Raw genomic sequence first — 25,232 nt, 5'->3', positions numbered from 1 at the left:
TGGCCAACAGCCCCCCAGGCTGTTGACTACCCTCCTGAACCCCCGTTCAGTCCTCCCTCTACCCTTTGGGGCTGCTCCCTGTATGTCCTGTATGTTCAGCCTGGCTGCAGGGAAGAGAGCATTCAGGTGGGGACAGTCACCTGGGCCTGGGTACTGAGGTCCACTGTCTGGTGAGGTCCTGGGACCCAGCTTCTGGCAGCCTCCTCTGCCTCTCGGGTGGATGGGAATCAGGGCCCAGACAGAGGCTTGAGGTGGCTTTCTCCACCCAGGCCTGTATATTTGTTCCATATCCGTGTACCTGACGCCCATCCCTTCCTCTCTCTGGACCCACGGGGCTTTCCCTGGGTGAGGACACATCTGCCAGGCCCTTGGCCCAGCCCTCTTGCGGCCCCCTTGCTGCCTCTTGCCCCAGCCCAGGTGAAGGGCTTCCCCAGTGTCTTCTCAGGTATTAAAAACAGGTGACAAGGTCTCCTCCAGTGACCTTTTCTGCACGCCTTTGGGGCAGACACACAAGCTATTTCTGGAATCTTCTGGCTCCGCCCTCCAGCTCGTTAGTGGGGCTCCCAGGGTGCCATGTTGCAGCCCAGGTGCTGCTCCAGTTGTGGAAGAAGTGATGGCTAATTGATCATCCTGTAGGCTGGGGCCCTATTGATCAAATAGCTGCAAACCCAGCTGTGCCCTGCCATGCACCCAGAGGGCCCTGGGAGTGAGCGGGTCCACTTGGTTCCTGATGGGCTTCATTTCCCTTAATTATTTAAAATAATTTATTTAAGAATATATTCTCTAGGCCGGGCGTGGTGGCTCAAGCCTGTAATCCCAGCACTTTGGGAGGCTGAGACGGGCGGATCACGAGGTCAGGAGATCAAGACCATCCTGGCTAACACGGTGAAACCTCGTCTCTACTAAAAATACAAAAAACGAGCCAGGCGAGGTGGCGGGCGCCTGTAGTCCCAGCTACTCGGGAGGCTGAGGCAGGAGAATGGCGTGAACCCGGGAGGCGGAGCTTGCAGTGAGCTGAGATCCGGCCACTGCCGTCCAGCCCGGGCGACAGAGCAAGACTCCGTCTCAAAAAAAAAAAAAAAAAAAGAATATATTCTCTAATATTGGGGGGAGAGTTATGTCAACCTCATCAGTTTGTAATTTGCAGAATTCTTGATTAATTTTTTCCCTTTTGAAAACACTTCTCACCTGGCTCCAGCACCATCACCCGATGACCAGAAGCAGCTGCCTCACTAAACGTTATGTGCATCCCGCTGCAGGTCTCCGGGATGGGTCTTTCGGACCTAGAGAGACAGCCTCTCCTAGCCCGTGGCTCAGGTGGCAAAGTGTCACCCGTGATGCTGAGCCGTGTGTGCCTCACGGAGTTTTCTCTCCATTCATGTCTTTACTTCTGCAGTTTCTGGGGAGTATGGTGCTTAAGTCTCATCTCTTACTTCCTAGTCAGTGATCTGGGGCAATTTCTCTCTCTGAGCTTCAGTTTGCTCCTGGGTTGGATAAAGGTGATGATAAAATCCTCGTGTAGTTGTGGGATGAGAGGAGTGGTTTGCATGAAGTCCCGCATACTCTAGAAATCACCAAGAACTTAACAAATGGTGGCGATGGTGACTTCAGCTCCCAAAAATAAATCATTTACTTCATGATAAAAGCAAATGAGAAGTCCCCTCAAACCAGCAACCCCTGGTCTGTACCTGGGCCTCTGTCACCTGGTGGCACTGGGAGCCGTGCACAGGCCCAGATATCTGCAGTTGGAGCCTATTTTGCCTGTAAACTCTTGCATTGTTCAGAGCACAGGCTGGGCACTGATGGAACACAGAGAACAGTATTTGCTTTCTTCTGCAGACCCACAAGCTGTCTGGGGAGATGAGCCACCCAGACATGAATTGTGCTGAATTGTGCCTAGTGCCAGCACAGTTGTTAAGCCTTTCTTCTGTGCTAATTCTCTCTAGAGACACATGAAGCTAGCGCTGTTTTTATGCCTGTTTTATCAGATGAGGACACAGAGGTCACAAAGAGCTTAACTCAGGACATAGTGTACAGGGTGGGTCTGGTCTGGGTTGGGTACAGGACAGTCTTGGGGAGTTACTTCCTTTTTCCAGCAATGCTAAGCAGATTGCAGAGGTAGAACCAGCAGGTGCTGTGAACAGCTGCAGATTGGAGCTGGAAGGAGTAGGAGGTGTCCAGGCTGACCATTGAAATTCTCCAACAAAGGGCCAAGACAAGAGTGGCCAGACAGGGTCCCTCTAGGGTTGGCACAGCCCCAAAGAGTGGAGAAGGGCCTGGGGTTGGGTGGAGCCTGAGTGATGGGTGGGGTGCAGTGTGGCTGCTGAATGACGGCTGGTGCAGCAGCCAGGTGGACATGGGTGCTGCCCCAGCCCTTGCTGCATGCCCCATGCACTGGTCCTCAGTGGACCCACAGGGGGCAAGAGCTACTGATGTCCTGGGGGAGCCATCCAACCAGAGCTCTGATGGTCCTTAGATATACGTATTAGTTTAACAGAGTTTCCAAGTCACTGTGATCGTTTGTGGAAACCTGCTTGTGTATCAGGGTCTGTCCTAGGGCTGTGACCCACTGTAAACAGCTTCCCTTCCAGTGCAGTGCGGAGAGCCAAGAGTGGCCTGTATGTGGTGAGAACAGTGACAGGACGAAGGGAAATGGAGGGAAATCCAGGGAGACTGTGGTCTCTGAGTTATCTGTCTGTCACCTGCCCTGGTCTTCTCCCTCATGGTCAGAGTGGCCTTTCCTTAAGTGGGGTCCACGGGGTCACCTGGAGTCTCCTTGAGGATAGAGAGGCTGCCTGGGGTGGGGTCTCAGTTCTGGGGTGAGGGCCTTGTCTTGGGGGCCTGGGGTGGAAGCTTGAGGAGGGAGGGGAGTAGTGGCCTCTGTCAGCATCACGGGTGGCCGGGCTGGGGAGGACGTGGCAGTGCAGCAGCAGGTGGCCCAGGAGCTGAGATGGAGCCTCCTTGCTGTGCAGAGAAGCTGGACGAGATGCTGGCAGCCGCTGCAGAGCCAACGCTGAGGCCAGACATCGCAGACGCAGACTCCAGAGCTGCCACCGTCAAACAGAGGCCCACCAGTCGGAGGATCACACCTGCCGAGATCAGTGTAAGGGCCACGGGCGCCTGGGAGCACTGGGATGGGCAGGCATGGGGGTCAGTCTGTCCTGGGCCACCCCCTCCAGAGGGGTGTGTGCACCCTATAGCCTCTCTCAGAGACTCTTGGGGCTGTCTCTGCCCCCTAAATGACCACAGCTCAGCACCTGCTGGTTTCGGTTTTGTGGCTTTTGGTGCTTCTGCCTTCAGGCAGTCCCTGGCTCACGCCTGAGACCACCAAGGTACCCCAGCTCTGCTGAGAACTCGGCGAAGCATGTCTCTGTTCCCTGCCCACTTGCCGACCCGGCGCCTTCTGGGCTCCTCACCTACCCTCAGCCAGGGTCTGCACCCACCCTGCCCAACACCATCTACACTGTACCACCATCTGCACTGCCCACACAGCCCAGGCTCCAATGGGCTACATCCCCTGCTCCCTGAGGGCAGAGCCCAGACATGATTCCTGGGTCCAGGCACCCACAGGCACTGTTGCCACTGGAGTGAGAGCAATGGGGTATCACTTCTGGCTTAGGAGGAGGACTGGGGGCCCCCAGTGCCCTGGAACCTCCATATTCCCCTCCCTGACCCCCACAGTCATTGTTTGAACGCCAGGGCCTCCCAGGCCCAGAGAAGCTGCCAGGCTCCTTGCGGAAGGGGATTCCACGGACCAAGTCTGTAGGTATGGCTGGGCTGTGGGGCTGCATGGGGTTGGGAGGAATGGGGCTGGAGCTGGCAGGGTGGATTTGGGTTGGAAGGACCCTGTCTCTCCCTGCTGGTAACTGGGGTTTTCAGTTTCCCTCTGAGTCCTGCCTCTTCCTGGCCCCAGCTGAAGGATCTCATATGTTGATGGACGTGTGGGGATTAGGCCTTCCCCAACCCAGAGATTCCCCCCGGGCAGCTGACACTCCCAGTCCAGTGGGCATCCCCCGATCGCTTCATCCCTCCCATGGGTAGCCTTACCCCTGTCCCCAGCTGCCACTGTCCACTGGGCACCCCCACCTCCCCATCGCCTCTCATCCTTCCCATGGGCAGCCTCACCCCTCCCCAGCTCAGTGGCCTCCATCGTCATTGCTTCTCTGCAGCCCAAGTGCATGTGAAGTTTTTGACCCTAAAACTCCCCTTCCCCTGAACTTGCCTCTCCCCTACTCCTCCATGTATTGCTCTCTCTCCCCCTCTTCACAGCCAGTTTCCCCAAAAAGTCACCTCTGCTTGCCGTCTATCTCCCATCCCTCACCTGTTCCTCAGCCTGCAGCAGACTTGCTCTCTCCATACCCAAATTGAAACTGCTCCCACCAGGGTCACCGGTGGCCTCCAGGGCCTTCCTCCCCATGGACACATGGCCAGCACTCCTGCTGACCTCAGCTGGCATGCGGTTTCTTTGCTCCTTCTTCCATGAAACGCTCCTCCCCAGAGTTTGAGGACAACACTTCCTGGTTTTCCCCTCCTTTCTCAGGTGGCACCTGTTTCGACCCTGCCGCTCCAGCCTCCCAAATATGGGACCTTTTCAAGGCTATGTCTTCAGCCTCCTTCCCCTCTGTGCCTCACCACTCCCCAGCCACCATCACACCCCACACTCACTGTCTCCTTTCCTGACCCAGATGACAAGCCCTGCCCACTGTGCATCCCTCTAGGCATCCACTCTCCTGTCCCCTGCCCACCTGTGCATCTGTCCACCCACACACCTGCCCACTTGACCGTCTGTTGTCCATACAAACCCCAGCACACCCCCGCATCTGTTACACATAGGAGTAAACCTCTCAGCACTTACTACGGGCTGGACACTGAGTGTTTAATACTTAGAATAACCATATTGAGGTTGAGGCCACTAGTACCTCCATTGTACAGATGAGAAAACTGAAGCAAGGAGGGTAAATGACCTGCGCAAGATCACACAGCTGCCCAAACTCTGATTCCTCACCTGCCCCAGCACCCTGCCAATTTGTGTTCACACAAGGCCGATCCTGGGCCAAGTCTGGGGCTTGGTTGGGGAATGTGATGTGTGCAGAGAACTCAGCGGGCACATGGTGGGTGTCTGGGCTCACGGACCAATGGAGCCCACTGGGGAGCTCCCGGCCCACCTGGGTGTCACAGAAGGCTGCGTGTGTTGGGGTGGGGGTACTTTTGAGCTAAGATGTGCAAGATAAATGGGAGTTTCTGGGGGATAATGGGGCGAACTGACAGAGCAGTGTGGAAAAGGCATATGGGTGTGTGGACTGGTCCCTCAGAGACTGCCGAGAGTTATTTCTGTAGGTGGGATTGTGGGGAAGAAGGCTGGTGAGGCTGCAGCTACTTTGGAGCTGAGAAACGCTCTCTTCTGCTCTCCCTGGCCTGAGCCCTGAGTGTCTTCCATGGTTTCTCTCTTACCCTCTGCCTCACCTGACCTGTCTGGGTGGGTGGCCTCACGGCCCTGCCCCGCACAGGTCTCATCGCCTTGCAGCTGGGCCATGGCTTTGTTCTCATGACTGCCTGCCCTGGCTCTGCCCTCTAGTCCATCCCTCTGGCCAAATGAGGCTTTTCACAGAGCTGCTGCTATCACTCCATATCTGTCCAGCTTTATCCTCTGTGTGCTCCTCATTGCCTCGGGGCCCTGGAGATCGGCCCCAGTGCTCTCTTGCTTCATCTGGAAACATTTGTCTCTGCCTCCCTTGACCTGGGTCTTCTGACTCTTGCTTCCTGGGCCTGACCCTGCAGGTCTAGGTCCATGCACCTGCCCTGCAGGCCTTGAGCCACTCTCCTAGGACTGCCAGTTCTGCCCTGGTCCCTCAGGCACCCTCTTGGGCTCGGTTGATGAATGGGTTGACAGGTGCTCCTTTTTGGCTCCCCTTGGCCTGCTGGGCCTCAGCTGCCAACATGCACGTTGGTTGGGTTGTCAGACTCCCCAGTCCCCTGCCCCATGCCCTGGCTCTGTTGTCCTGGGCACACAATGCAACCCTTGAAACATCAGGATTTTGATCCATAAACATGGAGACCACCGATTCCACCTCCAAGGACCACTCTGAGGCTCGCCTGGTAGGCGGCATTCACAGGCTAGGACTGCGTGGCATGCTGGGAGTGCTCAGCAGCTGCCAGTGTTAGTCTCTCTGCTATTATCTAGGCAGACAAAGAGGGTCTGCCTTTGTCCCCAAGGGGTCCCACCCCCACCCCAGATGGTATCAGAACAGATTCCCCACTCCATGCTGAGGCAAGTGACTTTTCTTTACCCTAAGTCAGAACTTGGCATGCTATTAGCATTAAATTTCCCCTTATTTCATCTTTGCACGTCACTCCCGCCTTCTACATCCTCAAGGTGTGCTCGTTCTGCGTCGCTCCATCTAACACATAGGCTTGTGGGTGTTCGCTGCGCGTTCATACACAGTGCAGGGAACACAGCAGGAGACCCAGGACGAACTAGGCACAATTTCTGTGTCCAGCGGTTGGGGGTGGGGGGAAGGCAGACCTACAAATAACGATGATGATGACCTCGGGCCCCTTCCTGGGATACTGCTGCAGTTCAGCCCTGTACTGTAAAGGTGAAATTGCCCGACAGTAGGTGCAGGCTGTCCTCTTGGCATGAGGAAACTGAAGTTCCTAGAGGTTAAGGAATGTCAGTACCTAGCAGATCTAAAATTTAAGCCTAGCTCTGTACACAAAAGCCCACCCTTGGTACCTTGGCTACAAGGAGATATTATGCCCAGCAATAAGCAGTGTAGTATTGCCGTATTAGCACTGCGGTGGCTGGAGGAGGATGCAGTCAGGAACGGGCAGCCTATATTGTAGCAAGTTCATAAAAATGTTGACCAGTCTCAGTGAGGCTGGGAACAGGGGCACCACGAGACCTGGGTGCATGGGTGTGGGGCCATCCGCCCCCTGCAGCCTCACTGAACACACCTACAGCACATGTGTCCACATCATGATGTCCACAGGGGTGCTCAGAAGGTTGTGCCAGGTTCTGGCTGGACAGCAGGATCATGAGAGCCCTGAGCACTCCAGCCCTTGTACAGGATCCTAACAATGACGTCTGAGCAAGGCATGCAGAGGGGGGTTCATTTTAAGCCTGTTTTGACCATAGAAGAACTGAAGCTCAGAGGGGCTCAGGGATTGGCCTGGGGTCACGCTGCCAGTAGGGTTAAAATGAAACATGCTGGGTGCTCAGTCTGCAGTTCCCAATTTAATTCATCTATCCATTCTTCCCTTCACCCAGTCACCCAACGTGACTGAATTTCAGCCACTGTGGTTGCATCACCCACCCATGTGGATCTCTGGAAGGAGCCTCTCAAGGCTTTTTCCACAGGGCACCTCCTTACCTGGGCATTAGCTCTTTCTCTGCCTGAGGCCTGGCTTCAGTGGCCACAGCCCTAACCCTCATCCTGCCAGTGTCTCACTCCTGCTTATTTCCGACCATCTTCCTCTCACCTCCGGTTGCATCGGCCTTGTTCATTCTGGGGTGAGGAGCCCTGTACTGGCCCCTCCAAGCCCCTCACCAGTTCTGTCTGCATGTCTTGCGGGGCTGTCCCTGCCTTCCTGGGATATCTTCTTAGGGCCTGCTTGATGTCCCTGGGTTTGGGCAGGTCTTGGCCCCAACCCAGGTCATCAGAGTTTGTGTCCTTTCTCGGGGACCCTCCTCCATCCTGTAACTGAACGCACACCTCTCTCCTGCTCTCCTCACAAGAACCCTCCCCGTGCGGCCTTGGGCCTGGGGCACAGAGCTTGGACGTCCAGGGACCAGCGCAGACTGGGGTCTTGCTCGGAGCCCGTGCTCTGGGCTCCCTGTTTCTCCCCTGCTCTCCATTCCCCGCCCACCACTGGCCCCAACCCCATCTTCCCGAGCATTCTAGCGCCTCGCGCCGCGCTGGGTTCTGCCGTGGGCGTCCGTCGTGTCCGGGACGGTGGCTGCCCCGGGGTGGAGTCGGGGCAAGGCTGGCCTCTGTGGGAGGGGGTGCCGGGGTCCCCAGGAGCTTCTCGGAAGGCAGCACCCCCCCCCCCGCCCCCGCCCCAGCGCCCTGGCTGGCCTCACCGGCCCTTCCGTCCGCAGGGGAGGACGAGAAGCTGGCGTCCCTGCTGGAAGGGCGCTTCCCGCGGAGCACCTCGATGCAAGACCCGGTGCGCGAGGGTCGCGGCATCCCGCCCCCGCCGCAGACCGCGCCGCCTCCCCCGCCCGCGCCCTACTACTTCGACTCGGGGCCGCCCCCAGCCTTCTCGCCGCCGCCCCCCCCGGGCAGAGCCTATGACACGGTGCGCTCCAGCTTCAAGCCCGGCCTGGAGGCGCGCCTGGGCGCAGGGGCTGCCGGCCTGTACGAGCCGGGTGCGGCCCTTGGCCCGCTGCCCTATCCCGAGCGGCAGAAGCGCGCGCGCTCCATGATCATCCTGCAGGACTCGGCGCCCGAGGTGGGCGACGCCCCTCGGCCCCCGCCCGCGGCCACCCCGCCCGAGAGACCCAAGCGCCGGCCGCGGCCGCCCGGCCCCGACAGCCCCTACGCCAACCTGGGCGCCTTCAGCGCCAGCCTCTTCGCGCCGTCCAAGCCGCAGCGCCGCAAGAGCCCCCTGGTGAAGCAGCTGCAGGTGGAGGACGCGCAGGAGCGCGCGGCCCTGGCCGTGGGCAGCCCCGGTCCCGTCGGCGGCAGCTTCGCCCGCGAGCCCTCCCCGACCCACCGCGGTCCCCGCCCGGGCGGCCTCGACTACGGCGCGGGCGATGGCCCAGGGCTCGCGTTCGGCGGCCCGGGCCCGGCCAAGGACCGGCGGCTGGAGGAGCGGCGCCGCTCCACTGTGTTCCTGTCCGTGGGCGCCATCGAGGGCAGCGCCCCCAGCGCGGACCTGCCATCCCTACAGCCCTCCCGCTCCATCGACGAGCGCCTCCTGGGGACCGGCCCCACCGCCGGCCGCGACTTGCTGTTGCCCTCCCCGGTGTCTGCTCTGAAGCCATTGGTCAGCGGCCCGAGCCTCGGGCCCTCGGGCTCCACCTTCATCCACCCACTCACCGGCAAACCCCTGGACCCCAGCTCACCCCTGGCCCTTGCCCTGGCTGCCCGAGAGCGGGCTCTGGCCTCCCAGGCGCCCTCCCGGTCCCCGACACCCGTGCACAGCCCCGACGCCGACCGCCCCGGACCCCTGTTTGTGGATGTGCAGGCCCGGGACCCAGAGCGAGGGTCCCTGGCTCCCCCAGCCTTCTCCCCACGGAGCCCGGCCTGGATTCCTGTGCCTGCTCGCAGGGAGGCAGAGAAGGCCCCCCGGGAGGAGCGGAAGTCACCCGAGGACAAGAAGTCCATGATCCTCAGCGTCCTGGACACATCCCTGCAGCGGCCAGCTGGCCTCATTGTTGTGCACGCCACCAGCAACGGGCAGGAGCCCAGCAGGCTGGCGGGGGCCGAAGAGGAGCGCCCGGGCACCCCGGAGTTGGCCCCGGCCCCCATGCAGTCAGCAGCTGTGGCAGAGCCCCTGCCCAGCCCCCGGGCCCAGCCCCCTGGCGGCACCCCAGCAGACCCCGGGCCAGGCCAGGGCAGCTCAGAGGAAGAGCCAGAGCTGGTGTTTGCTGTGAACCTGCCACCCGCCCAGCTGTCGTCCAGCGATGAGGAGACCAGGGAGGAGCTGGCCCGAATTGGGTTGGTGCCACCCCCTGAAGAGTTTGCCAACGGGGTCCTGCTGGCCACCCCACTTGCTGGCCCGGGCCCCTCGCCCACCACGGTGCCCAGCCCGGCCTCAGGGAAGCCCAGCAGTGAGCCACCCCCTGCCCCTGAGTCTGCAGCCGACTCTGGGGTGGAGGAGGCTGACACACGCAGCTCCAGTGACCCCCACCTGGAGACCACAAGCACCATCTCCACGGTGTCCAGCATGTCCACCTTGAGCTCGGAGAGCGGGGAACTCACCGACACCCACACCTCCTTCGCTGACGGACACACTTTTCTACTCGAGAAGCCACCAGTGCCTCCCAAGCCTAAGCTCAAGTCCCCGCTGGGGAAGGGGCCGGTGACCTTCAGGGACCCGCTGCTGAAGCAGTCCTCGGACAGCGAGCTCATGGCCCAGCAGCACCATGCCGCCTCTGCCGGGCTGGCCTCTGCCGCCGGGCCTGCCCGTCCTCGCTACCTCTTCCAGAGAAGGTCCAAGCTATGGGGGGACCCCGTGGAGAGCCGGGGGCTCCCTGGGCCTGAAGACGACAAACCAACTGTGATCAGTGAGCTCAGCTCCCGCCTGCAGCAGCTGAACAAAGACACGCGTTCCCTGGGGGAGGAACCAGTTGGTGGCCTGGGCAGCCTGCTGGACCCTGCCAAGAAGTCGCCCATCGCAGCAGCTCGGTGAGCAGGGCGGTGTGGGGAGGGATTCGTGCCTTGTCGGTGGCCCCCTCTGTCCTTCCTCCTGTCTGTTCTCTGGCTCTCCTGTTCCTCCTTGTTCTGTTCCATTCCTTCTGTGGCAACCCCCAACCCACCCCCACCATCCACCTCTGAATCCGGTCTTGCTTGGCCTGCCTGAGAGAGGAGGTTCTTCTGGGCGTCTGACACATCAGGGTTGGTGCTCACTGTGTCCCTGTTGGTGCCAGAAATGGGAGCTGGGCTTCCCTCAGAGACTCAGGTTGGACATGAGTGTCCATGGCCCTCCTGGAGGCTCTTGGCCCCAGGGATTCCTGTGGGTTCTCTGGCTCCTGACGCAGGCTGTCTTTACCATTAAGGGTTGTTTTGTGTTTTACTTTGGAGGTGCGTCTCCCTCCTCCCATCCTCTGTGGCCACGTGGCTGCCCAGTGTGGCTGATACCCTCTGCCTTAGAGCTGCCTCCTGCCTTGCCTCCTTTGGCAGCTTGGAGCACATGGACTCCTTTTCTTTTGGGGGATCTGCCACTAACTTTCTGTTTCCCATCCTAGAAACATTTGTCTCTTGGCACCACCTTAGAATCCCTTAAACATGGACTCCCATGTGTCATTTCTAAAGTGCAGTAAGAAGATAGATGGAAGTCACGCCATCTGCCCTCTTGCCTTCTCCTCATCACTTCCCTGTCTGTCCTGCCCCTATCCAGAAGGATCTGAGCAGGGGCCTGGCTTGCTGCTGAGGCTGTCACAGCTCCCAGAGCCCTGGGCTGATCCCATAGGTCTTTCCTTGAGGACCCCACTCCCAAGGCTCCTTCCAAAGAGGAGCCCTTCAGGCCCATGGGCTGCATGGATGCTGCTGGCAGAGCTGGTCATCCCCCAGCCGCCCCCTTGTCTGCCTTTTTAAAGCTGCTTTTGCCTTCTGTGCCCCTAGGTCTCCCCTCCCCTCTTTGGGTCTGGGGGTGGGGAATGTGGATGCCACCTCTTGACTCCTCCTCCTTGCCTCCCAGAAGACCAATCTAGTGGGCCCTGTACTGTCAGCCTTGGAGGACAGAGTTCACAGCATAGCAACATGTTCAGAACTTAAGGACTTTACAGGTCTTACAAAGGCCTGGCCATTCTGCCTTCTTTAGTTCAGGATTCAAAAGACAAGTGGGAGCTTGGGAAGCTCATGAGGCCTCCCCAAGTCCCGGGATGCTGCCTCTAGCTCCTGTCATCCTGGGGAATTGCTCTGGGGTCCTCTCTCTTTTTAGCCTCTTCTAACTCCCAGCCAGACTAGAAAGCCTTCTTCCCAGCATTGTGGTGTTGCAGGTGCCCATAGAATGGGTGTTATAATCAGAATGAGCAGCAGCCTGGTCCTGGGCCTCTGTGCAGGACCAGACCCCTGAGGCTGGGGTCTCCTGACCCATACCGGACCAGCCCCCCATCTTCCCTGTCTGCTTCTCCCTCCGCTCCTCTCTGCCTCTTGGTCTTGATGAAAATCAAAGCTATTTTAAAAAGTGCATAGCACAGTGCCTGGCCTGGTTCAGGCCTTCAATAAACATTTGTTAAATGGATGAAAGAACAAAGCAAAATGCAAATGCTGTTTTTTGTGATTTGAGATCTAGGGAGGTGGCTTAGGACGAAAACCCACAGAAGGACCGACTCAGTGTTCAGACTCATCAGGTGTTGATCCCCCGTGGTTGGGCTCAGGTGGGCCCAGGTCTCATCACTGGCCCTGTCCTCTCCTGTGAGGCAGCTGCAGGGCAGGGTCAGGGGATTCCTCAGCCGGAACCTCTGTTCCCCTTCTCTGAGTTCATCCTCCCACAGGGCTCTTTAGCGTTCTGTCTTGGTCGGGGTAAGGTTCTCTTATCCCTTGGCCCTGGCTTTCACCAGGACCCTGTTAGTTTTTCTTTCTCAGATGTGGGATGGGGAAGGACATACCAGCAGCCCTCACCCTTACGTGATGTCTGTTTTTTTACTCAGTAGTTCCTGCAAAATTCTGATCTCTGATTGAGTTCCTGTGGGTCCTCTGCTTTTCCCTGACTGATCACTGGGGTCTGGGGACATAGGGCTGTCACCGGCCGGGCTTGAGTCCTCTGTTCTCCCAGGAGCCGGGGGATGGATCCACCCACCTAGCAAGCAGGTGCTGAGAGTGAGGGTCGGGGGCTCTCCAGATGGACGTCCAGTGCTGTCCCTGGAGTAACCAGATGCTGGACAGCCTGTAACAAGCAATGCTGCTGTGACACGGCCCCTACCGGCGTCAGCAACTCACTTCCTTGCTGGTCGTTGGCTTGGAGCCATCAGAGGGCCATGATGTCAGTGCTCAGCAGGTCACAGCTTAGTGCTGTAGTCTTAGATCAGCCACTGAATGTCCATCTCTCCCCTGTGAAGTGTATTTACAGTGAGCCGACTGCACAGGCTGTCGCGAGGCTGCCCACAGCATCACCTGTGAAGCACCCAGCAGGCCCAGGGCTGGAGCCTGTGGACCCTCGCTGGTGTGAGCTGCCATTGTCTCTGCTGTCACTGACACCCAGGCACTCAGACACCTAGGCTAGGTCGTAGAGTCCTTTGTGGAGTCTAAGCCTGTTGGATGCGGTGTTGGAGACGGTCCTGCCATATCAGTTTGTCTTCACACCATTCCAGTAGACGGACCCTAACAGAATCTCCATGTTCCAGACAATGAAACTGAGGTACCACAGAGTTTCCTTGCAGACAGAGCGGTGGTCTGCCTGACCATGAGCCCTGCTCTCTGGCTGCCGTAATCGAGGGCTGCTGTTGTGAAATCCCTTCTGATGACACACAATGGGCTTTCCCTCCACTTAGAAGTGGCAGGTGTGTGCATCAGACTCACCCCTCTGTTTCATGGTCATGTGTGTCATAAGCAGCACCCGGTGCCACCTGAGTGGCCCACCCAGACCTGCTTTTCCTTCTCAGTTTGCCTGTGTTACCTTCTGCTCCAGCTCACTCTTCCTTTCACCCTCTTGTGTTCCTTCTTGCCTTCAGACCTGGGCTCAATTGCAGCCGTCTGGAGGGGGCCCCACTGCCCATCCTGGGCCCTTAACTTCTGGTGCTTCTGGCTGCAGGCAGCGGGCCGGAGCACAGGACACTTGGTGATGTCTGAGTCCGGTCCTGTTTCAGATCTGGTCCTTTGTCTGCCCACCACGGCTGTTGTCAGCTCTTGTCCTGCAGCCCCTAGTGGCCGGAGTCTGGTACTCACTCCTCACTTAGGGATAAAACTGCTGGTGGAACTGTCTCAAGTGTGGGAGGTTCTGACATCCAGGTATGACTGTTTCCTTCCCAGGGCCAGTCCTGGCAGAGGCGCTAGGTTACCCTCAGGGCCATATCCTGAGCCGTGTCTCCAGCCCCTTGTGTTCCACAGTGTTTGTCTGCCAGGCCCATCCTTCTCCTCCCTGACCGACACCACGAGGAAGGGAGTGCCTACTCACCTTTCCACAGATGACTCATTCCTGATGTACCTTAGCCACAAGGTGTTCTGGGGCCTGAGAGCTTTCTGGGCAAGTTAAGCTGTCCTGTATGTCATGGAACCCAACCTCGGTAACCTGTGGAAAAATGATCATCTCTGGGGCCACCTTTGATTTTCAGGGGAAGCTGGAGAATGTGGCACTCTCATGCTGCCTCTGGAAGGTGCAGGACCTTTGGCCTTTTGAATCCTTGATCCCAGATTGTTCACCTGCTCTGTGCTCCCAGTTCCAAGTCTAGCCCTGCTGGACAGACCATTCATCTGCCCAGAGCCCCTCCTTGGTCTCTGGGCCCCACACCTGACTCTGAGGCTGCATTTGGGCATGACTCAGACCTGACTCTGAGCCCTACAACTGGCCACAGGCACCCCAGCTGTCTGAGGCTCACACTTGTCTCTGAGACCCTGGCTCCACACCTGGCTCTAAACTCCATTTGTCTTCCAGGCCCCATGCTCGGATCTGAATCCCAGGTGGGGTCTGAGGTCCACAGCGAGGCTCACTCCTGCCTTGGTACTTAGCTTTACATGGGACTCTAACATCTGGTTTTGTAGGTAAAGTTCATGGCAAAATAGCTTTGGAAACACAAAAAGAGGTTATTTGCTGCAGTACTTCTGGTGCCTTTGACAAGCTCATGTGGAGGAGGGCACTGTGTGCTGTGGTCTCCAGACCTGCTAGAGTCAGTTCCTAGATCTCACAGAAGACCCGTGTTCCTCAAAATGGTCAAGAAACCCTGCCCTAATGGCCTGCTGCAGACCCTGCCTGCTAATATATTTGTCAGGGATGTGAACAAAGCACTGTGTGCTTGGCGGATCACACTGGTAAGCAGGGCCAAGGCCAGTAGGGCCTGCTCTATTGAAACCCAGACTGAATGTGTCACATGCCTGCCAGTGGGGACCCTGCAGGCCACATGCAGCTGGGGCAGGTGTGTTCCCAGGATCCCTGAAGCCTGTTCAGGGAGTAGGAAGGAGGTACAGAGGAGGGGTTATAGGACACTGGGGCCCATCAGAGCTGGAGCTGGAAACAGGTGGGGTGTGAGGAGCAAGACATGTTACTGCAGAGGATGCACCAGAAGCTTGAGAGCCCATGTCTGGTTTTGTGCTCCTCTGAGAATTAGTTCCCTTAATGAGGGCCCTAGTTTCCAAAGGCCACAGGCCTAGACCTACCCCATGTGAGTGCAGTGGCAGAAGGCCCGAGGCAGTAACCAGGGCCGGAGTGTGCACATTTTCCCGCCTGTTGGTCCCAGTGGGCTGACCGAGTTGGGCACGCCTGGCAGGGACATGTCGTACTATTGTTGCATTTTGTTAGTGCATCTGATATTTCTGGCTTTGTGCTGGGTACCAGGAGGCAAGGAGAACTGGTAAGAAGTGGAGTGAAGGGCCTGAGACCATGAACGGTCTGGATCCAGAAATGGCTAGGGGGAAGGAGGAGGTCTGGGTTGATATTAGGAGTTGGTCATTGGTTGTAGGGTAAAGAGAGGAGCTGATGGTGGCTCCCAGGCTCTGTGTGTGGCAATGACAGGGTGCCATTCACTGAGTTAGGGATGGAGGAACATGTGTGGATACCCCAGTAGAGGTGTTGAACTCATCAGAGACTATCTGGGTCTTACATGTAGCATTCCTGGGCACATTGGCCGTAGCAAACGGTGTGAGTGGATAATGCTGCCCAGGAGAAATTGCAAACTAAGAAGAGGGGAACTCCAAAAATCCATCTAGGAAGGAAGAGGCCTAGGAAAGAATGTCTCGAAGGGAAACAGATGAACAGGTCAGCAGCGGGGTCTTGCTGACGGCCTGGGCAACTGCGGGGCAGAGGTCGGAGTGGGGAGGGTGTGGCAAGGCCAGACCTCTCTCACTGGCTGAGAGTCACTGGGAAACAGACAGTGCAGGATTCAAATGTAGGTGGAAAGACGTGGGGCCGTGGGGTCCTCAGCGTGGTCTGAACTCAGCCTCTTCAGGGCGGCTGCTGGAGGTGTTCGTGGGTGATGGTGCCTGGCGAGGTATCATGTGTTAGAAGGGAGGTGGCCCAGAAGCTCTTTGGGAGGCTGGCAGGTGCTGTGGTGCGGCTGTTCAGCCGCCGGAGCCTGGCCAGGGAGGTGGCGAGATGGCTGAGAGTGACGGTGGGTGTGCAGGGAGGCCATGGAAACATGGAAGTCAGACATGGAGACTGCTCGGGTTTGTGCCCTGGGGATGGTGTGGGCAGTACCCTGTTCCCCAAGAGAAAGAAGCAGACACCTGGGCCATGGGTGACCCCAGGCCCCTCCCTCCTGTGCCCTGGGGCCTTTGGAGGGTACAGCCGTCCTTGGGCGTTTCCTCTTGGCCTCCTGACATCTCCAGCATGCTCTGGGAGGTGGGAGCAATGTGACTGGCTCTCCTCACGTCTCTTGCCCTCTGGCTCCCTGGGTGCCTCTGGAGCCAGCCTGCCCTCTGCCCAGGTCTCCAGCTCAGCCCCTGCCAGTACTACCCAGACAGGCACAACTCTGCTCTGCCCAGCTTGGACCTCCTGGAGCCCAGACCCTGCTCTGGGCTCCAGCCGAGCCTCCCGGCTGTGCTGCCCACGCCTGCCCTGTGCCTCTGCCTTCACTTCTGTGGTCCTGCAACTCATCAGTGTGCTTCAGTCACACCTGAGACTCCAGGTACACCTGCCATCACAACTCCATTGAAAGCTAAGCCTTGGGGCAGGGGCAGGGGCAGGGGCAGGGCCAGGGCCAGGATAGGTGTCCATCCTGTGATGCAGGTCCCCAGGCCAGGGCCACTGTGTCGGGTCTGGTGCGTAGAGACCAGGTGCATATTCCTGGTCCTGTTCCTCTTTGGGTGTCCCCAGTCAGGTCCCTCAGAGTGATTCTCTCGGAGTCTCCCCTGGCAAACCCCTCCAGCAGTCACCACCACTTGGGCACACACCCCCAGGGGGCCCCCCTGACCTAACACCACCCAGCACCTCCCCTCGGGAATTCCCTCCCAACCCTGGCTGCTTCCCCACTTTGCCTCCCTGTGCAGGTGGATCCATGGAGGCCAGATCCAGTGGGAGCAAAGACAGCTTATTCTGGTGGTTGGTGCCTGTGCTAAGGCCCACCTCAGGTGTTCTTGAAGCCCCTTTCTTTTGAGGGGCATAGTATGGTCTCTTCAGGAAGCTCTGCTCTGGATCTGAGCAGCTGGGAGGAGGCAGTAGGGACAGAGGCTGAGGAGAGGACAGAAATGAGGTCCCATGGGAGAGACAGAGCTCAGATCTCCACAGAGGGCTGACCTCCCACAGGTGGGAGACAAAAGACGAAACCTGCTTTAAGGGGAGCCCCATGCCTGTGTGGAGCAGGCACTGGTGATGCTGTGTGGTGAGGACAGCACAGAGGTTGTGGCGGGGGGACTCAGCCTTGGCAGGGGCAGGGAGGGGGTGAGAGGGCCACTGGAGAGGGGTCCGGCCAAAGAGGATGTCAGGGGCTCAGCACCCCCAGGCGCCAGGCACCTGCTGAGCACTGCGGCCACGCTTGTGGTTCACCTGCACTTGGAGACTTGCACAGGCGCCTCTCCTCCACCAGCAGCTCCAACTTTGTCCCTCCCACAGCAGCTGGGCCCTCTGCACCTGAGTTCCTCCCTCCACACCTGGCTGCCCGTTGTGTGGTTGCAGCTGTGGGTCGCGTGGGCCTGGCCGGCTAACTCTCTCTCTCATTGCTCTCTCCTGCCCATCTGCATGTGGCTGCTCTGTCGAGCTGCGCCGTGGTCCCGAGCGCCGGCTGTGTAAGTGAGCATGCTCATCCCATGCCTCTTGCCGTCCACACGCTGTGCCTGTCTGCCTGGGTCTCTGCTCTGCGTGGCTGTGAGAGGCTCTGGTGCCACTGACAGCCCCTTGAGGCTTCCCCTGACCCAGTGGGGATAGGGATGGGAATGGGGGGACATGGGAGTGGGTTTTCTGTGGAGCTATCACCTCAGGTAGGCCTCCCACCACGGCAGAGCCAAGGAGGGGCTAGAGCTCTAGGGTCCTGTCAGGTGAGGCTGGGAAGTGAGCTGCTGTCGGTTCTTGCGTGTGTGCGTGCGTGCATGTGTGCGTGTTGCGTGTCTGCGTGTGTGTGCTGCTGCCACTGCGGCATGTCTGTAATGCGTGTGGGCACCGTTGCTGCTGTTGTGTGCTGTCTGTGCAGGAGGCTGCCTTTGTGCTGTGGGTGTGCACGGCCTCACACCTGCCCTGCATGTGCTGCTGCTCCATACGGGTACGAGCCCTGCCTGGTGTCTGTCTCCTGTGTCACGGACCTGTTCAACCTCGTGCTGCTGCCAGCCTTTATCACGACTCAGCTGTCCCTGGAACGAGCCCAGGGTCCCCTGGGTCTTCTCATGAGAGCAGAGCTGTGTGGGGGGTGGGCAGTGAAGGGTACTGCCCAAGTCTTACCGTCCAGGGCATCTGTGGATCCCGCCATGCCCAGAGCCAGTGTCGGACGCTGGCAGGAGGGAGAAGCCAGCCCTTTGCCATGAGAGGCTGTCTTTTCTTTTGGTTGGGCTGCACTTGGAGCCTGGATGGAGTGGAGGGGGCCACCAGTCATTCCTCATATTCCAGCCAGTCACTGGCTCTGGTCCCAGGGGCCAAACGAAAGGGCCAGGGTAACCATAGGATCCCACCCTTATTTCTTCCTCTGGCCGGGCTACTCCCGCCAGCCCCAGCCCCCAGCCCCAGCCCCAGCCCTTTTCCTCCTGGACCCTGCCCGCTCCCTTCCGCCCGTCCCCCCTTGGCTGTGCGCCCCTCACCTGGCGCTGACCCCTCTCCCTCCGCAGGCTCTTCAGCAGCCTCGGTGAGCTGAGCTCCATTTCAGCGCAGCGCAGCCCCGGGGGCCCGGGCGGCGGGGCCTCCTACTCGGTGAGGCCCAGCGGCCGCTACCCCGTGGCGCGACGCGCCCCGAGCCCGGTGAAGCCCGCGTCGCTGGAGCGGGTGGAGGGGCTGGGGGCGGGCGCGGGGGGCGCAGGGCGGCCCTTCGGCCTCACGCCCCCCACCATCCTCAAGTCGTCCAGCCTCTCCATCCCGCACGAGCCCAAGGAGGTGCGCTTCGTGGTGCGCAGCGTGAGCGCGCGCAGCCGCTCCCCCTCGCCGTCGCCGCTGCCCTCGCCCGCGTCCGGCCCTGGCCCCGGCGCCCCCGGCCCACGCCGACCCTTCCAGCAGAAGCCGCTGCAGCTCTGGAGCAAGTTCGACGTGGGCGACTGGCTGGAGAGCATCCACCTGGGCGAGCACCGCGACCGCTTCGAGGACCATGAGATAGAAGGCGCGCACCTACCCGCGCTTACCAAGGACGACTTCGTGGAGCTGGGCGTCACGCGCGTGGGCCACCGCATGAACATCGAGCGCGCGCTCAGGCAGCTGGACGGCAGCTGACGCCCCACCCCCACTCCCGCCCCGGCCGTGCCCTGCCGGCAGGGCCCCCCACCCCCACCCCGGGCCGCGGGCTCGGCCTGCCCCTAACGACGGCGCCCGGGCCAGGAATGTTGCATGAATCGTCCTGTTTGCAGTTGCTCGGAGACTCGCCCTGTACATTGCTTAGTGCTCTCACCGCCGCCAGCCCACCCAGCACACAGTCAGGAAGGGCGTGGACCAGGGAGGCTGGGGCGGAAGGGGCCGGGGGTGGGGTGCTCTAGCCTGACCACCGCCTTCACAGCTCCTGGTGGCCATTCTCCCAGAGGGGGAACCTAGTCCAGCATGCGAGGTCAGGACCCGCCTTGGTGACTCGGGGGGAGGGGGGAGACATTGGGATTCTCGATGGGGGCCAAGGAGCCCCCCTGTTTTGCATATTTTAATCCACTCTATATTTGGAACGAGAAAAGGAACAAATATCTCTGTCCGTAATAGTTTCCTCTCCCCTCCCTTCTACTTCCACTGGTCCCACTGCAGCTGCCCAGTCTTCCATCTCCGGCCCCTCACTGCCACTGCCACCCCACAACGGGGCAGGGGACGCTCCAGCTGGTCTGGGGTTGGCCAGGGCCCTAGTGGCCCGCCCTGGGGCCCCAGCTCGGCCCCTCCCCTCGCTGAGCTCTAGTGTGCCCCACCGACCTTTCAGGTGCTGCTCGTGGGGGGAGGGGCGGCAGGCCGCGGGTCCTGCTGTGCACCCGCGGGACCAGCCGGCCTGGGAGACCATCGGCCGGGGGGGGGAGGTGAGGGCAGGGCCCTGCCGCTCCACCGCAGCCATCTTCCTCACAGGGTCTCTCCCCAAGGAGGGGGCCAGTTTGGTCCCCATGCTCTTGGGCAACTACAGCAGAGAAGCCTCCCTGCCTTGGACCCCAAAGTCTCCTGTCCTGCCCTTTGTGTGTGTGGGTGAAACTGGGTGCGTCTGAGCACGTGGGAGCCATGTGTGTGCCTGATTACTGAGTGGCCCAGGGGCTGCTCTGGACTAGCGTGGGGCTGTGGAGGCGTGCACAGTGTGCATGCATGGGGTGTGCCTGTGAGAGCACCCTGTCTCCTCTTCCAAAGAAAGTCAGAGGCCATCCTTCACCCTGGGTCCTGCTGTTTGCCCAGCCTGTCCTTCCAGAGCCTCACCCAGCCTGAGCGGGGGTCCCTGGTGAATCCCTGCTGCTTGGGGAGGCCCCAAGGGCCCCTTGGAGGCAGCGCCCCCACCTTGGGCTTCTGAGGGGATCCTAGGGGGACCCCTAGAGTCAGGCCACCACTGGCCCTGGGGAGAGTCAAAGACCCCCGAGGGTGCCCAGCCCCCCACACTGTGACTCCTCACACTCAGCAATGACCTGTGGGGTGGGGGCCCTGGGACGTTTTTAAACCTAGGGTTTGGAGTCTGGACTAAGCTCCATCCACGTCACTCACAAGTTTCTGTTTATATTTCTAGCTTTTTTTAATAAAATAAAAAAAAAAGACAGAAAACAGAAGTTTTCACAACCCAGGGGCCTGGCACGCCGGTCTGTGCCTGCCCGCCCCGCCCTGGCCCACTGGCCCCACTCCCTGGGCGCAGAGTCACACCCACTCACCCTTCCGCCAACAGTCCAGGTCACACAGCAGCAGTCACTATAACAGACTGCCACATACACACTCGGTCTCACACTCACCTGTGGGTTTTGGTTCCGTTCAATTTGGGTTTTTAACTTTACAGGGTCAGTTCCGCTTCACCTCCTTTTGTATGGAGTTCCATCCGGGGGGTTTCACCCCCTGCTCCAGTCCTGAGGCCTCCTGACCCTGACGTTGTGATACACCCCACAGAGATCTATGTTTCTTATATTATTATTGATAATTATTATAATATTATTATGTAATAAATTTATAAGAAATGAAGCCATGTCTCAGTTGCCTGCTTGAGGGGATATTTGTCTCTGTCCCTCATACAGGCCACACAAACCTCCTCAGCCTGGACCACATGCACGGGTGACTCCCGGATCCATATCTTTGACCTCCATGCCTAAGCACCCGGCATCTTCCAGCATCTTCTCCGAGTCTTTTGGAACTCAGCCCATGCCCCCTGCACCGAAGGCTTTTCTCTGTTTACCAACTCACTGAGTAGCATCGCCTAAGCTGGAGGCCGCTTGTCCCCCATGACCTCTGCCAGGTTTTAAGGCTAGGGTTTAAGACTTGCTTGCTTGGCCAGGTGCGGTGGCTCACTCCCGTAATCCCAGCACTTTGGGAGGCCGAGACGGGCAGATCACGAGGTCAGGAGATCGAGACCATCCTGACTTACACGGTGAAACCCCGTCTCTACTAAAAATACAAAAATTAGCCGGGCGCGGTGGCAGGTGCCTGTAGTCCCAGCTACACGGGAGGCTGAGGCAGGAGAATGGTGTGAACCCAGGAGGCGGAGCTTGCAGTGAGTGGAGATCGCACCACCGCACTCCAGCCTGGGCGACGGAGCGAGACTCCGTCTCAAAAAAAAAAAAAAAAAAAAAAAAAGACTTGCTCCCTCCAGTGTCCAGTTGTTTTTAAATTCTGCTGCTCCTGTCTTGGAACCCCCTCACATCTCTCGCAACTGTCCTACCCCACGGCTGCAGACCAAATTTAGGCCTCAGTCCTTCCCTGCTGATTCATTAGTTTTTCTGTTTCCATTTCTGCCCTCTGCTCACAAACACTAGCCTGTCTGTAAATGCAGCTGGTGGATGGACCCCATGAGCCAGTCCGGCCCAGCCAGTGCTGCTGTGATCCTGCCAGCATCCCCTGCCCCCTCTGCATGCACACATGCTGCTCGCCAGTCTCCCCTCACCTCCTGCAGTCCCTGAGCCACCATGACGCTTCAGGGCTCTATGTCACACATGCCCTCCTCCTTCTGCCTGGATCACCCATCGTTCGCCTGCATCGAGCATACATAGCTTGGAGGCTGATCTCTGGATCCTGTCTTCCAGGATGTCTTCTCTGACCCGCCCTCCCTGGAGTCTGAGTTAGAGGTCAGTCTCTGCATCTGCACAGCCCTGGTGCTATCTCAAATTAGAGCAAGTTGGTGCTTTTCACCTTGGGTTGTCTGGCCAGTTGGATGTGAGGTTTACTTTTTGTTCCCACCCCGAGCCAGGCACCAGAGACAGGACATTGTCCTGCAGGAGCCCACAGGCAGTCACAAGCAGTCGATAATGAGGTAAAAAAGACATGTCCTGGGTGGCACCTGGTGGGGGTGGCCAGCCAACAGGAGGGACAGAGACCCCTGCTGAGTGGAAGGAGGTGGTGAGCTATGTCTTGAAGGGTAAACAGTAAGGCAAGTGGGCAAAGGCAATCAAGAGGGAGCCGTGAGAAAGTAGAGGGCACAGGACTCAGCTCTGAGAGAGGGCCGGGGCTGCAGAGATGTGACCTCCCTGGAGGGGAGGGTTGCTTACAGGAGGGGCAGTGGTTTCAGAGCCTGTATACACTGGGTTGAGGTGGCACGTGAATATGATAGAATGACAATCGCATACCTTGGCTCTGAGGTTAACCCTAGCCAGGGGTGGGGCCAGTGGCACCGTGGAGAAGTGCCATGAGTCCCAGACTCCGAGTTCCTGTGGAGACCCAGGGTTCCAGCTGCAGCCTGGGGAGACCCACCCTCCTGATGCCGCACACTCAGGCCTAGAGCGAGTCAGGGGCCCCCTGTTCCCACACTCAGACCCTTGCATGGCCCCCCTCCTTGACTTCCTGTGCAGCCCTTTCCTTATGATGGCCTCAGTTTCTAATCCGAAAATGAGATGAAGATTAGGAAATGTTGAAAATTTGAAATTGTGTGGCCTCTGCTCTTCCTGTGGGCTGGCAGCCCCCAGCCACTCCCAAGACCTGTGGACAACTTTGGGGCCGGGCCAGGACATGGAGGCTGCTTTTGTTGTGTTTTGAGACAAGGTCTCACCCTGTCACCCAGGCTGGAATACAGTGGCAAGATCGTGGCTCACTGTAGCCTCAACCTCCTGGAATCGAGCGATCCTCTTGCCTCAGCCTCCCAAGTAGCTGGGACCACAGCCGTGGGCCATCACACCTGGCTATTTTTTTTTTTTTTTTTGGTAGAGATGGGGGCCTCACTTTGCTGCCTAGGCTGGTCTAGAACCCCTGGCTTCAATCGATCCACCCTCCTCAGCCTTCCAAAGTGCTGAGATTACAGGCGTGAGCCACCTTGCCCAGCCTGAGGGTGGTTTTCAAGCTGTCATCATCCATAGCCTCAAAGGGCCTCCGTCCTTCTCCATGGCACCATGCAGACCCTCACTTGCTCGCTTAAACCACCCCTGAGGCACCTGCTTCCCCTGGGTGAAGACCCGAAACCCACCCCTTTGTGGCCCTCAAGGTTTCACTGCCTCAACCATTCTGACTCCCTCTGGGATCTTCTTGTGTTCCTGGCTGGCTGGACATTGAGGATGGATGGATAAGGTTTCTGCTCCTCACAGAGGGCGGTGGGGACAGGAACGGAAGAATAGGCGATTAGGGGCTGGAAGGGATTGGAGATCAGGGTGAGAAAACCTGGGGTGGGAGTTGGATGGCCCGGGTAAATAAGGAATGGGGACAGAAGTGGATATGGCTGGCGAAGGCAACGGGTGGTTGGGGTGAGCAGGAGCAGCAAGAATGGCTGGGATGAGCTGGAGGGGTCCTTGGGGGTTGGGGTGGAAGCAGAGAACAGGGAGGAGTTTGAGGGGCAGCCCCCATCCTGCCCCCTGGGCTGGGCACTCTGCCTCAGCCTGAACCATGCCCTCGGATGGGACCCCACCTTCTGGCCCCAGACCTGTCACCCATCTCTCCTTCGCTCTTGGAACAGCATGAAGAAGGTCAAACAAAGTCACTCTGAGTTGAGATGTCTGTTGCTTCCATTAGATTAAATGAGAAAATTAAATGGGCTGGGCCAGGTACTTTTCCTGCAACCATCACTATAGCCAGGGGCAGGCACAGTGACTGGCAGCCCCTTCTAGAATCAGAAGTGGGTAAGATTTGCAGAGTCAAACCATAATAGTCTTAGACCATGATGACATTGGGTCTTCAGACTTTGTTATTGATACTTCCTAAACATTTGTAAAGAAATAGGTGCTATCCATTAAAAAACTTGAATAATATTTTCTTTAACAGTCAAAACTTTAATATTTTTTTTCTTCTTTTGAGACGGTGTTTAACCCCCATTGCCTAAGCTGGAGTGCAATGGTGCTATCTTGGCTCACGGCAACTTCTGTCTCCCAGGTTCAAATGATTCTCCTGCCTCAGCTTCCTGAGTAGCTGGGACACAGGCGCCACTGCACCTGGCTAATTTTTGTATTTTTTATAGAGACGGGGTTTTGCCATGTTGCCCAGGCCGGTCTGCGACACCTGAGCTCAAGTGATCTTCCTGCCTCAGCCTCTGAAAGCGCTGGGATTACAGGCATGAATGTTGTTTGCACTTGGGCCCACTTCTTGAATTCTTCTTGCCATTTCTTGAACTGTATTTCCAAAGTCTTTTTCTGGTTATTTATCAGACACAATTTGGTGGTCAGTTAAAATAAGTGAGGCCTCCTAACACTCAGTAGTGGAGCTGAAACCTATTAACATACAAGTCATGAAACAGGTCCTCCTGCCCTTCAGCTAGAGGAAGTAAGGCTACCTGACATAAAGGTAAAAAAAATCTCCTGACACTCAGATGGAGGAAATAAAGTGTCTTGACCAGATAGGGCATATAGGAGATAGGAGGTTTCATGACTCTCAGGTAAGGGAGATGAGACCTCCAGACAACCAGGAAGAGGTGAGAACACCTCCAGACCTCAAGGGGTTGAGATGAGAACTTTGGACACCCAGAATAGAGGAGATCTCATGACACTCTGGCAAAGGAGATGAAAGCCCCATGCCACTTAGACAGGGATATGAGACTATATTCAAGTAGAGGGTAGGACATGCCCTGGCACCCAGATGGGGGCAATGAGATCTCCCAACACTCCAGTATGTCAGTAAAGACTTCAGAATATTCATATAGGAAAAATACAACCTCTGGACATTCAGCTAGAAGATGTAAGACCTCTTGATTTTCAGGTAGAGAAAATGCGACAAGGTGACACTTGGGTGGTGTA

The 25,232-nt window shown here is 58.2% G+C and overlaps 1 protein-coding gene across 5 annotated transcripts in view; it reads left to right on the top strand.

Moving 5' to 3' along the window:
- Nucleotides 1-21,054, top strand: part of SHANK3 (SH3 and multiple ankyrin repeat domains 3) — a 60,355-nt gene extending 39,301 nt beyond the window's left edge. For 2 of the 5 annotated variants that reach the window (XM_033233375.1, XM_033233374.1), the window contains 4 exons: nucleotides 2,973-3,103; nucleotides 3,682-3,766; nucleotides 8,099-10,352; nucleotides 18,567-21,054. In XM_033233375.1, coding sequence (XP_033089266.1) covers nucleotides 2,973-3,103; nucleotides 3,682-3,766; nucleotides 8,099-10,352; nucleotides 18,567-19,158 — 3,062 coding nt within the window. In that variant the 3' untranslated portion in view covers nucleotides 19,159-21,054. The remainder of the gene's footprint in view (nucleotides 1-2,972; nucleotides 3,104-3,681; nucleotides 3,767-8,098; nucleotides 10,353-18,566) is intronic. The other 3 variants (XM_033233377.1, XM_033233376.1, XM_033233378.1) reach the window with 3 other exon arrangements.
- The last annotated feature ends 4,178 nt before the right edge of the window (nucleotides 21,055-25,232 follow it).

Source organism: Trachypithecus francoisi, unplaced genomic scaffold (assembly GCF_009764315.1).
Source record: "Trachypithecus francoisi isolate TF-2019V2 unplaced genomic scaffold, Tfra_2.0 Lachesis_group14, whole genome shotgun sequence".
In the NCBI taxonomy this organism is placed as follows: domain Eukaryota; kingdom Metazoa; phylum Chordata; class Mammalia; order Primates; family Cercopithecidae; genus Trachypithecus; species Trachypithecus francoisi.
This window is presented reverse-complemented; position numbering and strand designations above follow the sequence as displayed.